The sequence below is a fragment of the Stenella coeruleoalba genome, assembly GCF_951394435.1.
Source record: "Stenella coeruleoalba genome assembly, chromosome: 11".
Taxonomy (NCBI): Eukaryota; Metazoa; Chordata; class Mammalia; order Artiodactyla; family Delphinidae; genus Stenella; species Stenella coeruleoalba.
The window spans coordinates 101,405,828-101,427,264 of record NC_137157.1 but is presented as its reverse complement, the minus strand read 5'-3'; the positions used below and the strand labels follow the sequence as shown (position 1 = coordinate 101,427,264).

At 47.5% G+C, this 21,437-nt stretch overlaps 1 protein-coding gene across 1 annotated transcript; it reads left to right on the top strand.

Annotated features, from left to right (window-relative positions):
* The first annotated feature begins 1,435 nt into the window (after positions 1-1,435).
* Positions 1,436-21,165, top strand: ATP6V1E1 (ATPase H+ transporting V1 subunit E1). The gene is made up of 9 exons (XM_079936859.1): positions 1,436-1,597; positions 7,116-7,181; positions 8,907-9,016; positions 9,419-9,485; positions 15,410-15,499; positions 16,068-16,136; positions 17,277-17,371; positions 19,352-19,439; positions 20,603-21,165. Exons 1-9 carry the CDS (start codon positions 1,565-1,567, stop codon positions 20,663-20,665), a joined length of 681 nt encoding a protein of 226 aa, XP_079792985.1. The 5' UTR covers positions 1,436-1,564; the 3' UTR covers positions 20,666-21,165.
* The last annotated feature ends 272 nt before the right edge of the window (positions 21,166-21,437 follow it).

Below are 21,437 nucleotides of genomic sequence, written 5' to 3'. Positions count from 1 at the left end.
CTCCTTAAGTGTGGGCTGCACATAGTACATCTTTCCAAAGAGTAAAGTATGGAAAGGGGAAAAAAAGAGTAACTTTACAGTGGAGAAACCTGACAAGCACTGCTTCAGCCAAGTGATCACGGTCAACAGCAACAGTCAGAAACCAGGCTGACAGCATGAACCCTTGATGTGATGAAAATGGCTTTCCCTCCCCAAAACCCACAACCCCTGACCAATTATGTGAAGATCCCCAGAGGTGCATCAATATACCTAACAGTATCCCTCAAACTGTCAAGGTCAACAAAGAGGGAAGTTTGAGCAACTGTCACCCCCAAGAACTTACGAGACACGTCAACTAAATGAAAGGTGGTAACCGGGCTGGGGTCCTGTAACAGGAAAAGGGCATCAGGGGTGTCACTGAGCAGGACCCTGTGAGGCATTCCCAGAATAGACCCTCACCCACGTCTTCCGCCTGCCCTTTATCTGCAGAAAAACTTCAGTCAAGGAATACATTTAATCAGACAAGTGGGAAAATGCAGAAAGGCAAACAGTCAAGCAAGCCAAAATAATAATACGTTAGTCATTACACAGTCAGAACCTTTAGCTCTCCCTCAGGGCTATACAGTTAATGTTCTCAGCCGGGTCCTTCCAGCTGTTCTGCAGACACTGAAGCCCCCACCAGGTGGGAGAGGTTAGCTGCTCGCTGCCCACAGCACACAGGCCTGAGACCGGTTGGAACTAGAAGGTTGATGATGCTGATTCCCGATTACCTCACCAGCAACCAATCAGAAGAAGCTCCACGAGCTAATCATGCCCTGTTCCTGGAACACTGTAAGACTCCTCACCACACCCTCCAGGTGGGACACACTGTTTTGAGGGCATTAGCCTGCCGTGGCCCCCTGTGCCTGGCAAAGCAATAAAACTATTGTTTTCTACTTCACCCAAAACTCCGTCTCCAAGATACAATCCGGCACTGGCGTACAGAGGCCGAATTTCCGCAACAGAGGGAAACTAAGGAAATTGGTTAAACTGTGGGCTTTTGTCAACACATTAGCCTCGGTTAATGAAATATAACAAATGTACCCCAGAAAGGGAGGAGGCTAACAATATGGGAACCTGAGCTCAATTCCCCGTAAATGTAAAGCTGCTCTAAAAATAAAACCTGTTAATAAGTAAAATATTGACGCATTTGCTTCCATTAGGGCCAGGAAAGTAAAACAATTTCTGGTTGGCAGAAGTAAACTTTTTAAAAAAACGCAAGGGTTACAAGTCTCAGTAAAAGTCAGGGGCACGACAACAGACCTTCCCTCGCGCCTCGGAGCGGGCTGCTGGGGAAAAGACCGGGGGAGGTCACGAGACGTCACGAGTGAGCGACAGGAGGCGAGGCGGGGCGTGGAGGGGCGTGACTTCCGGGCCGCTCTCTCCCCACTGGCTGGGCTGCCCGGCGACCTGCGCAGGAACCGGAAGCTGCGCGCACAAAACAGAAGAGGTCGGAAGCGCGTCTGGCTTTCGTCTCTCGTTCGCCCGCTGCCCTCGTCGGTTCTGAGCTTCGGCCGGTCACCCGCTGCCTCCCGTCGCTTGCACCATGGCCCTCAGCGATGCCGACGTGCAAAAGCAGGTGAGCGCCGGCCTGGACCCCGAGAGGTGGGCGGATGCCGCCCCGGGCCTGGGGGAGCTCTGCGGCGGCCTCGTTGGCCAGATCTCCCCGTCCCCGGGACCCCGCCTCGGGGCTGTGCGGGTCGGGGCCGCGTCGGGCTTGGCGGGCGAGCGGCCGGCCTGGGCTCGCGGCGTTGCTCGGCGCTTTGGAGTTCGCGGGCGGCGGGCGTTGACCGCCCAGGCCCGGACTTCGGGGAAGGGCACTCAGGCCGCAGTTTAGAGAACTCGTCTCTTTCTGGCAGAAGTTCTCGGAAAACCCTGACTAACGCTCACTCAGTGCCTTGTGAGCCTTCTTAGATGAGCAGTACGGTGTTTTTTCCTTGGATGTTTCCAGTTCCTTTAAAACGATTCTGCACTTTATTCGTTAGGTGATATGCTCTCGGAAGCGTGGTGGTTCTTCCTTTTAGGGGATCTTAGGCTGATCACGGAGGGTAACAAAAATAGCGTCTGTGCGGCACTGTAGGAAATCTTACCGCATGCTTACAGAACAGCGCGGGTTTTGAACATTAATCAGCGCTGCGTCTGAGTTTTACTGTAGGAAAAAGGACGCAGTGCGCTCCACGTAGTCCAGCGGTCACACCCCTAGTACCAGCTCTCGTCCTCCTCTTCTTCGTTTTCCGCCTTGTTGTGATGTATTGAAAACTAGGGCTTCCCCAGTTAGAATACACGGCAAAGGTACAGCAGTGAAACTAGGCCAGAACCACGTTTTCTTTCTGTAAAATAGTAAGAACGAGGAAATGTATCGTCTGTACTCCTCCACACTACGCGCGGTCCCCATCAGGGCGGTGCCTGTTTTCCCCGTATTCCCGGCAGTGACCAGGCCTGAGTATCGAGCACCGAGTAGACGTCTAGAAATCTGGGTTTCCTTCAACTTCCTGCTCTTTAGGAGTTAGTAATATCTTAACATAGTTATTTCCTGCTTTTCATCACAGTTGATTTCTGGAAACTACATTGCAAAGCCGAATGGTGAAACTGTCTTTAGTCCTCATGCACTTTGGGTCAAGTCAAATCTTGTTACTCTCTTTGCTGTCAGATGTCTGCTTCAGTAAAGCAAAGTGCTGATTTCTGTAAACATCACTGCTTTTAGAGCTGGGAGAATCTGCAGACTTCCATGGATCCTGAGACAAGGGGGAAACATAGATGTTTTTCAGGCACCATTAGGTGTGGGTCAGTGAAACCCTAGGACGCTCTGTGAGATCGCACTGGAGCTGCCAAGAGTGCTAAGCCAAACAGTCTCCTATAGGAGCTATATTGTGTACATACATCAGAAATGGAGTGCTCGTTCTTGCTGGTTCTTCCATCACAAGTAGGTAATGTATTTAAAAAGAGCCCCCTAGAATCTACTAAATCTTCTTAAGGATGAACTTGAGTGCTGGAAATAAAACACTAATACTTAAATGTAAAAAGAAAAAGAAATCCTGGGTTTCCTGATTTCTTCCCCCCTGTATTAAAGTATTTGTGTATGTTGCTTTTTTTGTCTGAGGAGTATGGTTATTTATTTCATCAAACTTTCAAAAGAATCTTGACTCCAGAAGTGTAGAACCCAGTAGCTTTAGCAGGAAGAAGAAAAGTATATTTTAAGGGCAGATTTTTCTGCCTTAAGGGTGGAGTTAAATGTCCTGAAGGGGTTGACTTTTCTCCTGTTGGAACTCCTAAAGGCAGAATGTGTTCTTGTTGACTGTAAACGGGTTTCTGTGACCTGGGCTACAATGAGCGTGTTTTGCTCTAGGCTGTGCTGATCTCGTCAGATCTGGTAGCAGAGGGTCCGGCCTGAGAGATAGAGGCAGGTAATGCAGGTTTGAATGAGGGCTCCCCTCTAGAGGCCAGTGTCTTGTAGCATTTGTAAGCACCTGAGTTGATTACTGTCTTTAAACTACTTTTAAAGTTCCAGACAGTGCAGTGTGAGTTTGATTTGAGCTTGTGACGATTCCATTCCACAGCACAAACAGAAACACACACACAGGCACAGATGTGTGGAGGTTGATCCATTTAGCAAGTTCACTGTGGTTTTTCTTAACAGTGTAGATTTGGGTTAGGCACCCCAATTTTTCAAGGCTTGAGATTTTATAAGTATTGTATGACCTATAAAACGGGCTCTGATTGTCGTCATTATTTTGGCTCCTCACTGGTAGGGAGCTCCTAAGAATTTTGACAAAAAATAAGTCTTCCCTTCTAAAACCGTGCTGTGTGTTTTCCTCAAGACTTTGATGCCATGAGGTTGTATTCTTTTTTTTTTCTTTTAAAGCACCTGCTCTTTATTTTCCCTTTTTTTTTTTTAATATATTTATGTTTTGGCTGCGTTGGGTCTTCATTGCTGCACGCGGGCTTTTTTCTAGTTGCGGCGAGCGGAGGCTACTCTTCGTTGCAGTGAGTGGGCTTCTCATTGCAGCGGCTTCTCTTGTTGCAGAGCACGGGCTCTAGGCACACAGGCTTCAGTGGTTGTGGCTCGCCGGCTCTAGAGCGCAGGCTCAGTAGTTGTGGTGCACAGGCTTAGTTGCTCCGCGGCACGTGGGATCATGGGCTCGAAGCCGTGTCCCCTGCATCCGCAGGCAAGCAGATTCTTAACCACTGCGCCACCAGGGAAGTCCCTAGGTTGTATTCTTAACTCACTTTTTTTAATTGTGTAAAACACATTACGTGAAGTTTACCTTTTTAACCATTTTTTGGAGTATAGTTGCCTTACAACGTTGTGTTAGTTTCTGCTGCACAACGAAGTGAATCAGCTATACGTATGCCCATATCCCCTCCCTCTTGGACCTCCCTCCCACCCACCCCCATCTAGGTCACCACGGAGCACCAAGCTGAGCTCCCTGCGCTATACAGCAGGTCCCCACTAGCTATGTCTTACACGTGGTGGTGTATGTATGTCAAACCTAATCTCCCAATTCATCCCACCCCCCCTTCCCTCGCTGTGTTCACATGTCCATTCTCTACATCTCCGTTTCTATTCCTGCCCTGCAAATGGGTTCATCTGTACTGTCTTTCTAGATTCCACACATACGCGTTAATATGCGATATTTGTTTTTCTCTTTCTGACTTACTTCACTCTGTATGACAGACTCTAGGTCCATCCATGTCTCTACAGATGACCCAATCTTGTTCCTTTTTATTCCATTGTCTATATGTACCACATCTTCTTTATCCATTCATCTGTCGATGGACATTTAGGTTTTTTCCACATCCTGGCTATTGTAAACAGTGCTGCAGTGAACATTGGGGTACATGTGTCTTTTTGAATTATGGTTTTCTCAGGGCCTTTTTAACCATTTTTAAGTGAATGATTTAGTAGTGTTAAGTATATTCACATTCTTGTGAAACAAATCTTAACTCACTTTTGTACAGACTCTAAAAAGTAGTTGGGGTACCTCAGAAGGCTTGGAACTCCCAACAGATTCTCACTCATTCACAAATGTTTATTGAGCACCTACTGTGGGGGAAGTAAACCCTTAACCCCATGTCCTGGGTTTACGGTGGTGTTTACCTTTATGCGGGACAATTAATGTGAAATGAGTTAATAACCTAGAGGCTCTACATTAAATTTTTTTAAGCTGCTTTTTTTCCTTTTTAATTCACTATTCCTTTCAGGTAGAGCCCCTATGAAATGAAACTACCAGTGAGTTTGATTAGCTCTGTTGCTTGTATATTCATTTGGGTATATTTTACATCTGCCACTAGAGACAGTACTCTGTTTATGAATATAAATTAGATCAGTCACCCCAAGCCCCATTCAGAAGACTTTGGGGACTTCATTCTCCAATTGTAGCCAGAGATCTAAAACCCTTTAGCAAGTTCCTAGCCTTATAGTTTAGTTGAGGAGAGGCACAGGCAAGCAGGCAATTAGGACTGTGTGTTTAGGTGGAGAAGTGCAGTGTCCTGGGTGCAGATAAGTGAGAGGTTCGGGAGATTTTCCAAAGGAGATGACAGTTAAGCGGGCTGAGGCTCGAGAAGATAGCTGAGCTGGGGGTGGGGGAGTGTTCCAAGTGGAAGGAACAGCATGTTTGAAATCTCCAAAGTGGAAAGAATGGCGAGCTCAAGGAACTGAAAACCTGAAATGAGAGTAGCATGGGGACCTCCTTGGTGGCACAATGGTTAAGAATCCGCCTGCCAGCGCAGGGGACATGGGTTTGAGCCCTGGTCCGGGAAGATCCCACATGCCGCAGAGCAACTAAGCCCGTGCGCCACAACTACTGAGCCTGCGCTCTAGAGCCTGTGAGCCACAACTACTGAGCCCGCATGCCACAACTACTGAAGCCTGCACGCCTAGAGCCCGTGCTCCGCAGCAAGAGGAGCCACCGCAATGAGAAGCCTGTACACCGCAACGAAGAGTAGCCCCCGCTCGCCACAACTAGAGAAAGCCCGCGCGCAGCAACGAAGACCCAACGCAGCCAAAAATAAAATTAATTAATTGACTTTTAAAAATGTAGGATGACAGGAACTAGGAGTCTGAGGAGTGGCCAGTGGTGGAGGTTACATTTCATGTGATGCTGGAGAGATGAGCAGTGACCACATGGCAGACCTTCTAAAATCTCTGCACTTTATCCTAAGGGGGGGTGTGGTACGTGATGAGAGGGACATTTGTAAAGGATCTTCCTGGTTGCCAGGTAGAGCTGGTTAGCAAGGGAACAAGACTGAGGGCCCGGAGAAGATATGGACACTGTTGCAGTAATTCCGCCAGGAGATGATGATAGCAAAGATGAGATTGTGGCTGTGAAGGTGGAGAGAGATGGACAGATTAAAGAGGTGTTAGAAGAGAGAGCTCGTAGGACATGGTGGTTGGACCTGGGGCCTGAGATACGGGAGGGGACTACTTGTTGTTGGTGCTGGTCATCAAGGCAGAGGTCAAGGGGGACATGGGAGCAGAGCCGTCAGTGTTCCTTACGGAGCGTGTGGGATTTCAGTTGAGCGTGTGGGATTTCAGTTGCCGTGGGTAGGGTCTCCTGAAGGAGCTGTCTGGGAGGCGGAAGAAGAAGCATATGGCCTCAGAGGAGGCTAAGGAGGAGAGCAAGGAAGTGGCGGGAGCAAAGGGAAGCACGTGCTCAAGAAGGGTGGTGGTCAGTGTACCAGGAGACGCTGCAGATGCAGTAAGATAAGGGCGAGATGGCCGTCATCTTACAAGTGATTTCACTGGGTTAGGGGGAGGGGAGTCAGGCTGGAGTGCCTTGAGAGTAGGAGGCTGTCTGGTACACTCCAGTAGAAATGGAGAAGGGGGAAGGACGGTCTGGCTGAAGGAGGCCGGAAGTAGAGGAGGACGTGTATTCAGTCCTTCTTCCCCGTAGACTCCAAGTTCCTTGAGAGTAGGATAATGGCCTATTTACCTGTGTTGTTGACTATTGCATCTGGTCCATTTGCTGGAGTAAATTCCAGATTGTAAGTTACCTGAGAACAGAAAGGCGTTCCATAAATGATTGTTGGAAGAATCAGAAAACATAGATATTTTTTTCTTGTCATATTCAAAAGTAACCTTTTCCTTCTCCTTCTAGATTAAGCACATGATGGCTTTTATTGAGCAAGAAGCCAATGAGAAAGCAGAAGAAATAGATGCAAAGGTGAGATTCCACTTGCTAGGTTTAAGAAGTTATCAAAGTTTCGTACTGTCTTGCTTTGCTAATTAGTACTTAGTAAAATTGTTTAACAGAGCATTCATTGCATAGGACCAGTAAGAATTTCTTTAACGTTAAAAGTAAATTTTCCTTTCCAAACATTCTTTAATTTTTTTGCCTGTGCCACGTGGCACGTGGGATCTTAGTTCCCCAGCCAGGGATCGAGCCTGTCCCCCTGCAGTGGAAGCATGGAGTCCTAACCACTGGACCGCCAGTGAAGTCCCAAAATTCTGATTGTCAATAAGTGTCCTGAAATTTTATGGTAGGGAGTAGAAAAGTAAGGGATGGATTAATTTTCTCATGGAATCCAAACTCAGACATTGAGCACCCGCAGCTAATTGATAGCCGGTCAGGGGAGGATGTAGTATTTTTTCATTGTTCTGTTGCTTTCTTATTTGTGCTTGCTGCCAGAAAGGTAAATACACAGCTTGGCGTATGTAAGGCATCAAATGAAAGCCCCGTCCATCACGAAGGTGGCAGTCAGCATCTAGAAACTTTACAGATATTTCGAGTTGCACAGTGTTTCTGTACAGTATATAAAATTGTTCTTTTTTCTAGGTATAATCATGGTAGGTCAGAATATATCACCTAATACTTTATTTTCACTGTCCTTTTACTTTATTCTACAGTGGTTACATTTGTTACTTAACGGTAAAGCCTTAAAATTGTGTGTGCCTGGTATCCTAGGGCCAAAACTAAACCTTTGAACTGTTTGAGTAATTTATCATCTAAGAAAGAAAAGACTTATTTTGCCTGTCACTGAAGTAAAACAGTTGAGAGAGTATTGTTTTATATATTTATTGAAGTATAGTTGGTTAACAATATTATATTAATTTCAGGTGTACGGCATAGTGAGTCGATATTTTTATAGATTATACTCCATTTAAAGTTATTACAAAATAATGGCTGTATTTCTCTGTGCTGTACAGTATGTCCTCGTTGCTTGTTTAATATTGTTTTGATGGCCTTAGGAGCACTGCAGTTTCTCGTATGACTAGTTTCCTTATTTCTCTCTGGGACAAATACAGAACTTCTATTTCAGTTGGTAAATGCATTTCTATTTAAAGTAGTCTTATCTCATGTGATAGGTATAGAAACAAGCTGTTAGGCATTTATTTTAGAATTTGAAAGTTCCAGTGTCTGTGCCAAGCATTAAACATCTGAATCAGTCACTTCAGCCAGCTTCCAAAGTCATAATTTCTCACTGCCTGAAAATCACAGATGGCTGATACACTAAGATACCCTTTGTAAAAAGTGACTGCTCAATAATTAACACTAATAAAACTAATAACTCAAATTTATGTAGTTTATAATTTAAAAGGACTGTTAGATTTTGACCTACAAAGGAAAGAATACTATTTTTATTTTCTTATTTTATAAGGGAGGACACTTAGACAGATTACTTGACCAAATTTTTTAGACAGTAACTCATATCTTCTGACTCCAAATTCTGTGTCCTTTTCATTAGCCCTCTATTAAACAGATGGATCAAATTTAAAATACATAATTTTTTTCATACACAGAATCTTCTGATTCTGTTCATTGAAACTTTGTTGGTGGATACTAGACATAGAATAAGGTGAATATAAGCAACTACCCTGGTCATCAGCTGCTTAAAATAAAACTGTCAAAATCTGTATAATGAAGTAATAATAATAAATTCCTTGGTAGGCAGAAGAAGAGTTCAACATTGAGAAAGGTCGTCTTGTGCAGACCCAAAGACTGAAGATTATGGAATACTACGAGAAGAAAGAAAAGCAGATTGAGCAGCAGAAGAAAATGTGAGCTTTGAAAATCACTGGGACGAGAGGGTAAAGCAGGTGCTTTGGAGCCCAGGCAGTTACGGGTTCCGGTCTGAAATGGACCATTCACTGATTAACTAACCTTGGTCAAGTTACTTAACTTCTCTTTCCTCATTTGGGAAAACAGAAGGCTCACAGGATTATTGAAAGATATAGTTGAAATAACTGATAAGAAAGTCTTGCCACTTCATAAGCATTCAGTAAATATTTCCTTATCTTTGAAAATAAGTGGATAAAAACCGCTACATGTATTTCAGGGAGTTCTCTTTGGGATCTGTACAAAGAGAAGTGTTTGCACATATATAGGAGGTTGTACCTTTCTTTCTCTATGTTGGTTGTTTTTTATGCTGTAATGATGCTACTTTTCTGTGCCTTTTGCAGTCAGATGTCTAATTTGATGAATCAAGCGAGGCTCAAAGTCCTCAGAGCGAGAGATGACCTTATCACAGTGAGTAATTAGCCCCTTTCGTTATAGAATTATAAAATGTTTATTCATTTGTCTGTTATAGAGAATTCACTAGTTAATGTTAGATTAAGGAGCTGATGAATGATTTTTAGAGAGAAAACATTTGGTCAGCAAATCATTACACTAGGTATTGTAATAAATACAGAAATGAATAAGATGTGTGTCCAGTCTTCAAGGACCTGCTGCTCTAACAGAGCATGTAGCTCCTGGGTATATAGCACATGATGGGGGGACCATACAGTATCTGAGGGCGATGGGGACTAATAAGGCTAGAAAGGTAGGATGGAGTTACTGTGGGGCCATGAGTGCAAGTGAAGAGCTTTGCTTGCTTTCAGTAGAAAGCTGTTGAAGGTTTCATTTTATTTTATGAGGCATATCATAAATAGGGTTCATGATATGAGTACGTAGACTAAATTTAACAGAGAAGAGGTTAGACAGAAAACCATCTGGGGAGTATTGTCACCCAAAGGAGAGGGCAGAAACATACGTTCAGTCCCTGGTCGGGGAACTGAGATCCTACAAGCTGTGTGGTGCAGCCAAAAGAAAAAATTTAGAAACCAAGCGGAGGCCTCTGTTTCCACTATTACTCATTGTTATTGTGGAGGCCCTAGATTTCTTACAAAATGGAGAGACAAGTTATATAAATATTGGGAAGGAAGAAACAGTTATTTTTTTGAAGATACGACTGTATATTAAAAAAAATACAACATCTCAAAAGAACTAAGAACTAGTAATTAGTTCAAAAAGGTGACTGGCTACAAAGAGAATATACAGAAATTGATAGTTTTACTACATGCCAACAGTACGCAATTAGGAGTAAATGTTGGTGAATAGGAACTTTATGGAAAAGCTATAAAACTGAAAATATAATACTTGACTAAGCAGAAGACATACCATCTTCTTAGATGACTAGAGAAACAAACTAATATTGTAAGATACTGGTTCTTGTCAGGTGAGCCTGGCATGGTGACAGCAAGGACTGAGTTGGGTGTCAGTGGTGACATGTTTTATAGGAGGAAGCCCCGGACGTTGGCTACTGACTCCTCCACCTCCTCTTCTTTTTTTAAAAAAAATTAATTTATTTTTGGCTGTGTTGGGACTTCATTGCTGCGCGTGGGCTTTCTCTAGTTGCAGCGAGCAGGGGCTTCTCTTGTTGTGGACTGGCTCTAGGCGCGTGGGCTTCAGCAGTTGTGGCGTGCAGGCTCAGTAGTTGTGGCTCATGGGCTCTAGAGCACAGGCTCAGCGGCCATGGCTCACGGGCCCAGCCGCTCCACGGCATGTGGGATCTTCCTGGACCAGGGCTCGAACTCGTGTCCCCTGCATCAACAGGTGGATTCTCAAGCACTGCGCCACCAGGGAGGCCCCTCACCTCCTCTTCTAAGGCTGACGCCAAACCCCCTAGGAGGGTGGTGCCTCCATTAGCATGATAGGAGGTCAGGAGGGCGGGGGCTCTTTTAAGAAGAACCACCAGATCACGTTGGACATTCTTTGAGGGGCCAGGAAGCCTTCAGATGGAAGTGTCTGCCAGGAGGTCGAGTGTGAGGACACACAGAGGTGACTCACTAACATAACTCCCATAACACTTAATAGACCCCAGAGTAGCCAGAGTTGATCTGCTTCTAAAATTGTCACAACTAAATGTCTCTCTGCTTTCGATACTAACTTGATCTTTTAGTTTTCACTCTTCTATTTCCATTTCATAATTAGCTGGGTTCCTTTGGCAGTCAGCTGTTTGGACTGCAGGGTTTGCCTGTATTGGTCCTGCATTGGTGCTCAGTGCTGTAGGAGTCTGCTGTCTAACTGGGTCTAGACCAGAGACTGTATCTATACGGCAGCCTTTTGAGTGTGACTGTAAAGAATGTCATCACCTTGGAGACGGAATGGAGGGAGCAGCCTGAAACAAAAACAGAGGCCTGGAATTGACAACACGGGCAGGAAATGGAATTGTCCAGGAGAGCGGGGAGTGTAGGAACTGAGGCTGGAGAGAGACACTAGGGTTCAGCTGGAAGAGCCTTGAATGCCTGCTGAAGAGTGTGGGACAAATCCTTTGACCAGCTCTCTTAACTCTAATAGGCGTAGAGATGACCTGGAGGGCCTTGTTAAAATTCAGACTCCCGGCCCCATTTCCAGAGATTTTCTGTATTCTCATCAGGAATAAACAGCCCAGAGTAATCTTGTTGCAGGAGGTCTGAGAACCACACTGAGAAATAGTGCTTTAGCCTTAGATTTGTTCTGGAGAAAGAGAACTGGTGACTTGGGGAGAGGAAATGAGGTTATGGCTTAACTTTGACTTGAAGGTCAAGACCACATGGCAGCAGAGGACATGAAGAGACGGCATCCACAGATGCTGAAAGGTGTGGTCTGTAGGACTTGGTGACTGCAGGTTGTGAGGCGTCAAGAAAGACCTAAGCTTTCTCACCAGGTCGCTAGGCACTTGGATAGGTGATGAGGGTTAGAAATACAGGGGGAGGAGCCGGTGGGGAATGGTGATGAATCTTGGCATTTGAATCGCCTTCGGAGTCCAGGCGAACTTAGGAGAGGCTGGGGCTTCCACTCAGACAGCACACAGGTCCCACGTGGAGCTGCGTGGCATGGGTGAGATCGCAAGCTCGTGGATGTAGAACTACAGGGCCAGGGGAGCAAACCGAGCAGCCTTCAGCTTACGGCAGGAAAATTAGAGACTGCTAAGGAACATGGGGGGAAGCAGTCGTGTTGGAGGAGAAGTCGTGAAGGAGAAGCCAAGGGGACAGAAAAGTTGAAGAACAAAATGGTAATCGAATACAGTGTCTCATGCTTCGGCGAGTCCAAGGGGGAAGAGCGCAGTGGTCTTTGAGTTGGGGATCGAGGTTTCACTTCTGACTCGTACTAGAGCAGCATCGTTGGGCTGGTAGAGACAAAGCCTGGTGGTGAAAGCTGGACAGGCGAGCATGCGGTGAGGGGCTGAAGGCAGCGGGCGTGTGAACTGTCGGGGTTTCTTGTTTTTCTTTTATTTTTTCTCATTTTGTTGAACTGTCCGTGTTTTGGTAGACGGCAAAGCCAGTTATTCTGTAGCGTGCAACTCAGTTTCAGAGCACAGCCTGAGCTTTTGTTTTGCTAATGTATGAGAATTTTGTTAAAATAAACATTTCTATCATTTCAGTTCTAAAGCACTTCTTTCCTTAGTCCTTTGCAGCCTAACATCTTGCCGTCAGGTGATATGCGGTTTAGTGAACCCCAGTAATGAAGCGGCACGGAGGGTGAGGAAACCGGCTGTGAGATGATGGGGGACAGGGCTACATGTGTATGTTTCTGTGGATTTGGCTCTTTTAAAACGTTTCTTTCTCCAGCTTTATCCGTAGAATAAGAAACTATGAAAGGAAGGGGATTTGTCAAGCAGTTGGCTAGAAAAGGATGTTGACAAAAGATAGAAGGAAGGAGGAAATACAGAACCAGGATGAAAATGAAAAGCAAACAGGGAAGCTATTCTGCTACCAGAAGTGCACGGTTGCCTATAGTCCTTTAGTTACTTTTCTCTGCTGTCTACCCTTTTCCCCTGGCTGCCCTGAGGCTCTCCAGGTGTAAGAGCCCATGCTTTGGAATCCCTGTGAGGTGTGTTTCTATTTCACCACAATCTGCTGTTTGGTGGGCGAGTTTTTTTTTTCCTAGTATTTCTTCATTTATTTATTTGGCTGCATCGGATCTTTTTTTTTTTTTTTTTTTTTTTTGCGGTACGCTGGCCTCTCACTGCTGTGGCCTCTCCCACTGCGGAGCACAGGCTCAGCGGCCATGGCTCACGGGCCCAGTCGCTCCGTGGCATGTGGGATCCTCCCGGACCGGGGAGCACATGGGTTCTCTAGTTGCAGCGTGTGGGCGCTCCAGTTGTGGTGCATGGGCTCTAGAGAGCGTGGGCTTAGTTGCCCTGCGGCATGTGGGATCTCAGTTCCCAGACCAGGGATCGAACCCGTGTCCCCTGCATTGGAAGGCTGATTCTTTATCACTGGACCACCAGGGAAGTTCCGGTGGGTGAATTTTTTAACCCTTTGGAACCTTCCTTTTATAAAATGGGGAAAGCATATACGTGAAGCTTCTTTAGAATTAAGTTGGTCCACATAGGAAAAGTGACCGTGCAGTGCCTCACACAGGACAGGCCTGGGGTAAGTAACAGCTCTTTACCGTCACTTCCTAAACCTCACACTGTGTAAGGTGGTGTTGTTGTCATTTAAGGGAGATAAAGAACAGACTGACCTTTAGAAATTCTGATTTGCTGGTCCTGAAGTAGAGATTTCTGGTGCTGCGGTTAAAGAGACGAAACAGAAATGTCTCTGCGGGAGGCCCCCTGACTACACCGGGCACGAGCAAGGAGACGTGATTTTGATGTTGTCGTCATAATCGGGTTTTAGTTTCTTGCTTTCCAGGAGCAGAATCTAATATTTTCAGGATCCTAGAGGCAGTTAGGTTCAGGTGGACAGATAACGAAATGCCCTTCCAAACTCTCAAAATACTGATCTGTAGGCTGACACGTGAGCGGCAGTAACCTACACCCCTCCCCACGGGGAGTCAGACTACAGCCAGAAAGCTGAGTTTAGAATCAAAGAGTGTCACTGGGGTATTACTTAAGTGACCTTCCTGACCTGTGGGGCATGTCTCTTAAGTGGACAGGAATGGTTTAGACAAGGGACAGTGCAGTTTATGTCGATTCGGTTCCAGCTTCCTTGGCTGGAGTTCAGTTTACTCCAAGTTCCTACTCCCTTGATTGGAGTTCTGGGTGGTGGTAAGAGTCCTCATTTGTCCATTTCCAGACTTCTCGTGGGTTATTTTTACCAGTGGCTGGCATCACTCGGTACAGCTCCACTTGATGCTCACTCTTTTAGAGTAAACCTGTCTCCGTACTGTTGGTGTCCACCCCGACCGGCATGACCAGTGTGGACAGTCAGTTCCAGCACAAAGAGAACTGTGCTTGAGGGGTCTCTTGGTGAGGAGGGGCTGAGGTTTCTTTCAGCCAGATGTCTTATATCATAAATGCTTCAAACCTTTGTGCCGTAGCGTCCTAGATTCTAAAGGCTTCAACTGCTCGGGAGTGGTTCCGGGCTGGGTGCGGGTCCAAGGGAGACTCTCAGAACCAAATACAGGGCCACTTCCTTCTCTCCACCCTCACTCCTCAAATTCTGATTGGTTTCTGAGCGAGCATGTATGTTCTCCCTCTTTAAATCCCCCAAATCATTCCAGAGATCATATTCAATAAGGGAGACACGTATGTGGAAGACTTACTAGGACGAACTGTTCCCAGCGGCGTTGGGTGGCCAGCAGTGGGATTGAGAGGCGCTCTCTCTGCCATGTAAAGGGCCCCGGTCCTCTTTTACCAGTAAGCCTGTGCGTGCTTACACTTGCGAGCAGATGCCAGCGTGCTCTTCTCAACCACGTGAGATTTGTCTCCGGAGTCCCTTTCAATGTCTGCTTTAGTTATAGAAGCCAGCATTTATTACAGACCATTGGAAAATACAAACTAACATAAAGAAAATTGAAATCACTGATAGTCCCGCCTCCCGCAGGTAAACATTGATGACACTTTGTTCTCTGTGCAGAGGCTGCTTTTTCTAATAAAAAATGGAAGCATCTTGCCCAGCTGCCTCAGTAGCTTGCTTTCCACGGCTGTGTCACGTGGCTCTTTCTGTGTTGGTCACTCATGATCGGTAACCTGGGCGCTTCTGCCTGAGCGCGAGTCCCCTGGGAGCCGTGGTAGCGCTCTCGCTCGCATCTGTGTCCTTCGGGCAGCATCTGCTTTATCGTACCCCTCAGAGAGCGCGTGTGGAGAGAGAACACGGCCGTAAAGTGAGAAGTGATTGGACACGGGCTGGGCCAGCCCCACGTGGGTTCCAAGCTGACTACCCAGGTGTGTAGATAACTTTTTCTTTTTCCACTCTTTGTAGGACCTACTAAATGAAGCCAAACAGAGGCTCAGCAAAGTGGTAAAAGATACGACCAGGTACCAGGTGCTGCTGGATGGACTGGTCCTCCAGGTAAGTTTGTAGGTCGGATGCACCACTGAGAGCCACGTCCCTGCAGAGTCGACAAGATGGGATAGAAGCCGGCTGTTTCTCCTGTGTTCTCATTTTAGCTCTTTTCCTCGTCTGGCCGGGAGATGTGTGGGAGGACGGTGGTGTCTGGCTGGTGGATGAGACTGCTGTTGTCTCACTTGCCCTTTGTAACCTCCAGCTGTAAACTTTCCTGATTAAATTTTACCACTAAATGCTTGCTTTAGATACGGAGGTTCAGATCCCAGGCTGTGTACATTTTAACTGTTTGCTGTTCGGCTGTTAAGTACAATACTTGTCCTCAACCTAGTTGATGTAAGACTCCCGTATGAATTTCATTCCATCACCAGAGCACTGGGTATATTTATCTGGTTTGTGATATGAAGATCTTCCCATGTTCTCATACTGTGTAGGCCATCTTTGGGGGAACTTAATTAAACAAGAGGACTGCTTTCCCAAACTAGATGAAAGAGTTATGAAGACATTTTATTTACTGTTGTTTTATTTTATAGTTTGCAGTTTTTACTAATGGTATCTGATTGTGCGTTAATAGGGTTTGTACCAGTTGTTGGAGCCCCGAATGATCATTCGTTGCAGGAAACAGGATTTCCCTCTGGTGAAGGTAGAGCTTGAAGAAATCCTTTTTCTTTTTAAAGATCAAAATGTTAGGGATGAAATGCATGCTGTAATAAATGACAGCTCAACTATGGGGACTAGAAGAGTCTTAACATGTTATAGATACTAACTTAAGTGTACCTGAGCCTCTTATTTATTTTCTTAAACAAATCAAGTTGCCATCTGAGTTAGTACCCTCCTCCCTTTCTGGAGAAAACAGTACCTACTGGATTGGAGCAGAGGATAGGCAATACCATCTAAATAAGAGACAGAGGCGGGGGGAGGGGCAGGTGGAGACCATGTTTAATGGAGACAGAGTTTCAGCTTGAGAAGGTGGAACGTTCTGGAGAGGGATGGTGGGAACAGTTGCACAACAATGAACGTACTTAAAGCCACAGAACTGTACACTTAAAGCTGATCACGATGGTAAATTTCATGTGCATTTTACCGCAGTTTTAAAAAGCAGTGAGCTGGGGGAAGTGGAGGTGTAGGACAGATGGAAGGGGGTTTCTCACGCTGCACTGCACTGTGTGTGGCGTGGAAGTCCCATCTTCGGACAGCACTGTAGGCTTCAGGAGACACGTGAGAATGTTTTCTTGAAGGAACTTTCGTCTTTTTCTGACACGATTACTAGTTGAACAGATTGACACATACATTGGGGCTCAGACAGCACCCGTGCTTTTGTGACGGGCTTATTTCACTTGGCAGTAATGTCTTCAGGGTCCATTCACCTTGTAGCGTGTGTCAGGATTTCTTTCTTTAAGGCTGAATTATATCTATAGACCACATTTTATTGATTCATGTATGTGTTAATAGACACCTGGGTCGTCTCTACCTTTTGAGTATTGTGAGCAGTGCTGCTGTGAACACGGGTGTACAAATATCTGTTGGGTCTGTGCTTGTACTTCACTTGGATAAGTATCCAGAGGTAGACTTGCTGGATCCTGAGGTGATTCTGTGTTTGATTTTCGAGGGACTACGATACCATCTGCCACAGCGGCTGTACCGTTTTACATTCCCACCAGCAACACGTCTGTTCTTTTACTTGAAAAATGCGTAGGAATATCTTTGTTTGTACAGACTGTTGGTTTTCTGGATACCTGCTCCATAGTTTCTGATAAAACCTCTGTGTTTTGTGTTTTTCCAGGCTGCGGTGCAGAAAGCAATCCCCGTGTACAAAATCGCCACCAAAAGAGACGCTGATGTCCACATTGACCAGGAGGCCTGCCTGCCTGAGGAAGTGTAAGGGGCGCCTCTGCTTTTAGCCCCTGGGCTGCTCTGGCCGCGCGAACGGCCGTCCGCCCGGCCTTGCGCACGTCCTCTGGGCGCCCCGGGCAGGATGGCGGTGTGGCCACCCAACGCGTGCCTCGTGCTGCCTCGTGCTGGCGCCTGTCGGTCTCCCCCTTGTTAACCAGCTTCTTGTGGCTCAGCTTGCCTAGCAGCAGCATGGATTCTGTACCCAGAACTTGAACGTGGGTCCACGTGTGTCCTAGGTACTGAGAAAGGTGATCACTCCCTCTGACAAGGAAGTAGCCATGTCTGGCTGGCAGATCCCTTGGTGTGGAACGCCAGCACCCGTGGTGCTTCTGCTGAGTGCGGGGAGACTCGGCGTGGTTGGGAGGGGCGGTAGGAGCTCCTGGCCGGGGAGAGCCCGGGGCATGTTCCCTGTGCGCCTGCCCACTGGTCCACCCCACGGGCCAGCATTGCGGAGGCCTTGGGACACATGAATTTAGGATTGCAAGGCCTAGTCCCGAGTCCCGATTGGCCTGTTGCTTGCTGCAGGACCTCGAGCCCAAATCCCATCATCTGTAAGAGGGATCAATCTTGCTTGCTTCATAAACTGAAGATCAGAGATAGGGTGTGTGTGTGACGGTGCTTTCAAGCTGAGGGCCTGTGGGAGCCTAAGCATTATTGAGCATTACTGTCAGATCGAGGTCTGCTTCTCCACTCTGCCAGGTGTTGGCCAGGTAGGGTTGGACTAGTTACTTAGTCTTCCTCATCTCTGACCTGGGATAACAGCACCCGCCTCACTGAGCTCTTGGAAGCTGAAGTGGGGTCGTGTCTGTGCAGCACTGACAGCAGGGCTCAGGATCCACAGTGACTCTGCTGGTGGGTAGTCAGCGTGTGGAGACCATGCGGGACTCGGCAGTTCCAGTCGGGACCACTGTGCCGGGTGCTTAGAGCAGCAGTCCCGTACGTGCCCTACGTGTTTGAACGGAAGCAGGAGCGCTCACACCCGAGGGGTACTTATGCAGGGACACCAGCCGTTTGCTGACAGGTCACTGGAGCCCGGTTCAGGCTCTGGAGGCACTTGAATTAGATGGTTCTGTTTTCAGAGCCTTTGAGATTCAGAATTGCAGGTGAAGGACTCTGCAGATTTAAACTGGAGTTTTATTCAGTAAATTGGTCCTTTTATCCACTCTTAAGCCTGTTTCCTGCTTTATAGGTCCCTGGGGAATAGGAGACATGGAAGGGCCTGGACTTGGCGTTCAGGAGTGCCTGGTGCACAGCAGACACCCCCCTTCCCCTGCTGCCCGCATGGGGACAGGGGCTGTTCAGAGAAACAAAGAGGAAATGGGGGAGGAGGATGGAGTAAGAAAATAATATTCATGTCAGAGCCCTTTGAAATTTTCTAGAGAAAATTTGCAAAATTTTTCCCAGCCTTTGCCTCAGAGCCTGCTTATTTCAAGAAATATTTTGTAAAAAGTAGAATTGTAATGTAGCAAAATAATTTCATACCTGAGGCTCCTTGTAGTAGGATGTGACCTATCGGCCTTGCACCACTGAGGACTGGGTTTGGCACCTGCTGGGATGGAGCCTTTTATCTGAGACACAGGCACTGAGGAGGACTGCCTGTCAGCACCCCTGGTCCCTGCAGCACTGGCCTTTAAGAAGCATTCAGATGAGGACTGTATGTATTGATCTGCAAACTGGGACGCAGTCTTCCCCCTTTTCGTCCAGTTGGGGAGGGCTGGTTGTTAGAGTAACGTGAAATCAGATTGGCACATAGTCGCTTGGTAATGAGTTATTATCAGCCTCTTTACCTTGAAGCTTCAGAAGCTTCTGAATTAGTTTCAAACTTATTGCATATGTTTATTGCCCCTAAGAGTGTTGAGACCATCCACACACCAAGACAGCTATTCTCCAAGGGAAGAAGCTAATTGTACAACGTGTGTCTGTTTCCCTCAAATCTATGAACGTTGTTTCCGGTGTTCTTTGTAGAGCTGGCGGGGTTGAGATCTACAACGGGGATCGCAAAATCAAGGTCTCCAATACCCTCGAAAGCCGGCTGGACCTCATAGCCCAGCAGGTGAGTGTGGGGACATGTCTCATCAGTTAGTTGGCCTGTGGTTACCTTGAGGAGGTGCTGCGGAGAACATGTCAATTGGCCGTATTTGGACTTCATTGATTCTTTCTACGTTTTTTGACATTTTCTTAAAAGGAGCAGGGATTCAGGCATTTAGTGCCATTTGCTGGGAGGATATGTTTACATGAGGGTGGCCTTGGGGTCAGAACGAGGGCTTTGTGTGTCTAGGTTTTTTTTTTTTTTTTTTTTTTTTGCGGTACGCGGGCCTCTCACTGTTGTGGCCTCTCCCGTTGCGGAGCACAGGCTCCGGACGCGCAGGCTGAGCGGCCATGGCTCACGGGCCAAGCCGCTCCACGGCATGTGGGATCTTCCCGGACCGGGGCACGAACCCGTGTCTCCTGCATCGGCAGGCGGACTCTCAACCACTGCGCCACCAGGGAAGCCCTGTGTCTAGGATTTTAATGTATCTATTTTACTGCATGTGGAGATGCTGACCCAAAGCCCCAGAACCCCAAACCGCAGCAGGAATGATGGAAAGTCAAGCAACTGCTCTTAAAGGAATTGCCACAGGGCGCCAGGCTCTTCAGGTGTTTCCGGGTTTGCAGGAAACCAGCCAGAAAACTTGAGTTGTCCCGAGTGCGGGGCCTCTTCCAGAGGTGTGGTCTGCTGCCCCGACCTTGACCGGCGTCTTCTGGTAACTTACACCTCAGAGCCATGCTACCCACCAGCCACACGTGGCTAATTAACTAAAGCTAGGTAAGGTGCGCAGTTTGCCGCCTCAGTTGCACTGGCCGCACGTGGCTGGTGGCTGCGTCCCGAGGTTGAGTGCTTGGGCTTTTCCAGTTGCTGCGGCGCGCCTCAGCACAGACCTGTGCTGTCAGCTTTCCACCCGGCGTGCGCTCAGCACCCGTTGAAAGAACGAGTGTAGGTGCTCCAGAACGTCGCCTCTTCTCCCCATATCGGAGTGGGAGGGAAGCCTTACGGCCATGGCGCCCGTCATTGGTTCTCTTTCCCCCAAGCAGTGGCCTTAAGCCCACGTTTGCGATCGCCGAGTCTCTTGGTCGGACTCGGGCGGTGCTTGGCCAACTACTGGGCTTCGTGACTTCGGGGCGGGGTTGAGGCGCGGGGGACGGCGCCGCCTCACGCGGGAGCTTCTTTCTTCACAGATGATGCCCGAAGTGCGGGGAGCCTTGTTTGGGGCAAATGCCAACAGGAAGTTTTTGGACTAAGCCTGAGGGAGGTGGCGTCCACCCACTGCGTGACGTGGACGTTTCTGACAGTTGAAGAGACAAGATGGCCTGCGTAGCTTCCTCTTTGCTGTCCTCCTGTCCTGTTCTGCATCTATCGGTGGAAGCCCTGCTGTAGCTAACACCCCGGCTGGTGGGGACCAACGGGCGAGAGTCTCACTTAGTACGATCAGGAAACCTTCCTCTAGCTTGTCTCAAAGTAACACAACTTCCCGCTGTTCTGCAGCACAGAGGCGAGGGGTCAGGTGGTGGGTGCATGAGTGTCCCCAGGCCTCCTGCTCTCCTGGGGTCCAGCCTCGGGGGGGCGGAGTGGTGGGCTCTGGGGTCAGGTCTCCACTCTTTGGGCTTCAAGTGCATGTGGGGCCTCGTTTCTTCCAGCAGCAGCAGCTTCACTGTTAACCTGTTTGGGCCTAGAAATGTCTATAAATGTGATTTAAGATCTAAGCCGTGAATATGCTTTATTTATTAAAATGTAACACGTACGTGGATGTCACTGGTTTATTACACAAGGTGCTCGCTGCAGGTTGTGGTTTGAGAGGGTGAAGTTCTCGGGAATCTGGAAAGAGGAAGCATTTTCCAAACCCCTGGAGCATTTGCGGGTTGACAGCCATCAGCAGTTGAAACCACGAACCCTCTCTGTGTCCCTCAGGCGCATCTGCCACTTTCTACCAAAGCCTCACCTAGAGGCGCCCTCCCAGCCCCTTAAGACTGTCCGCACACAGGTGTTCCCTTCCTTCCCGGGCCCCAGAGCACC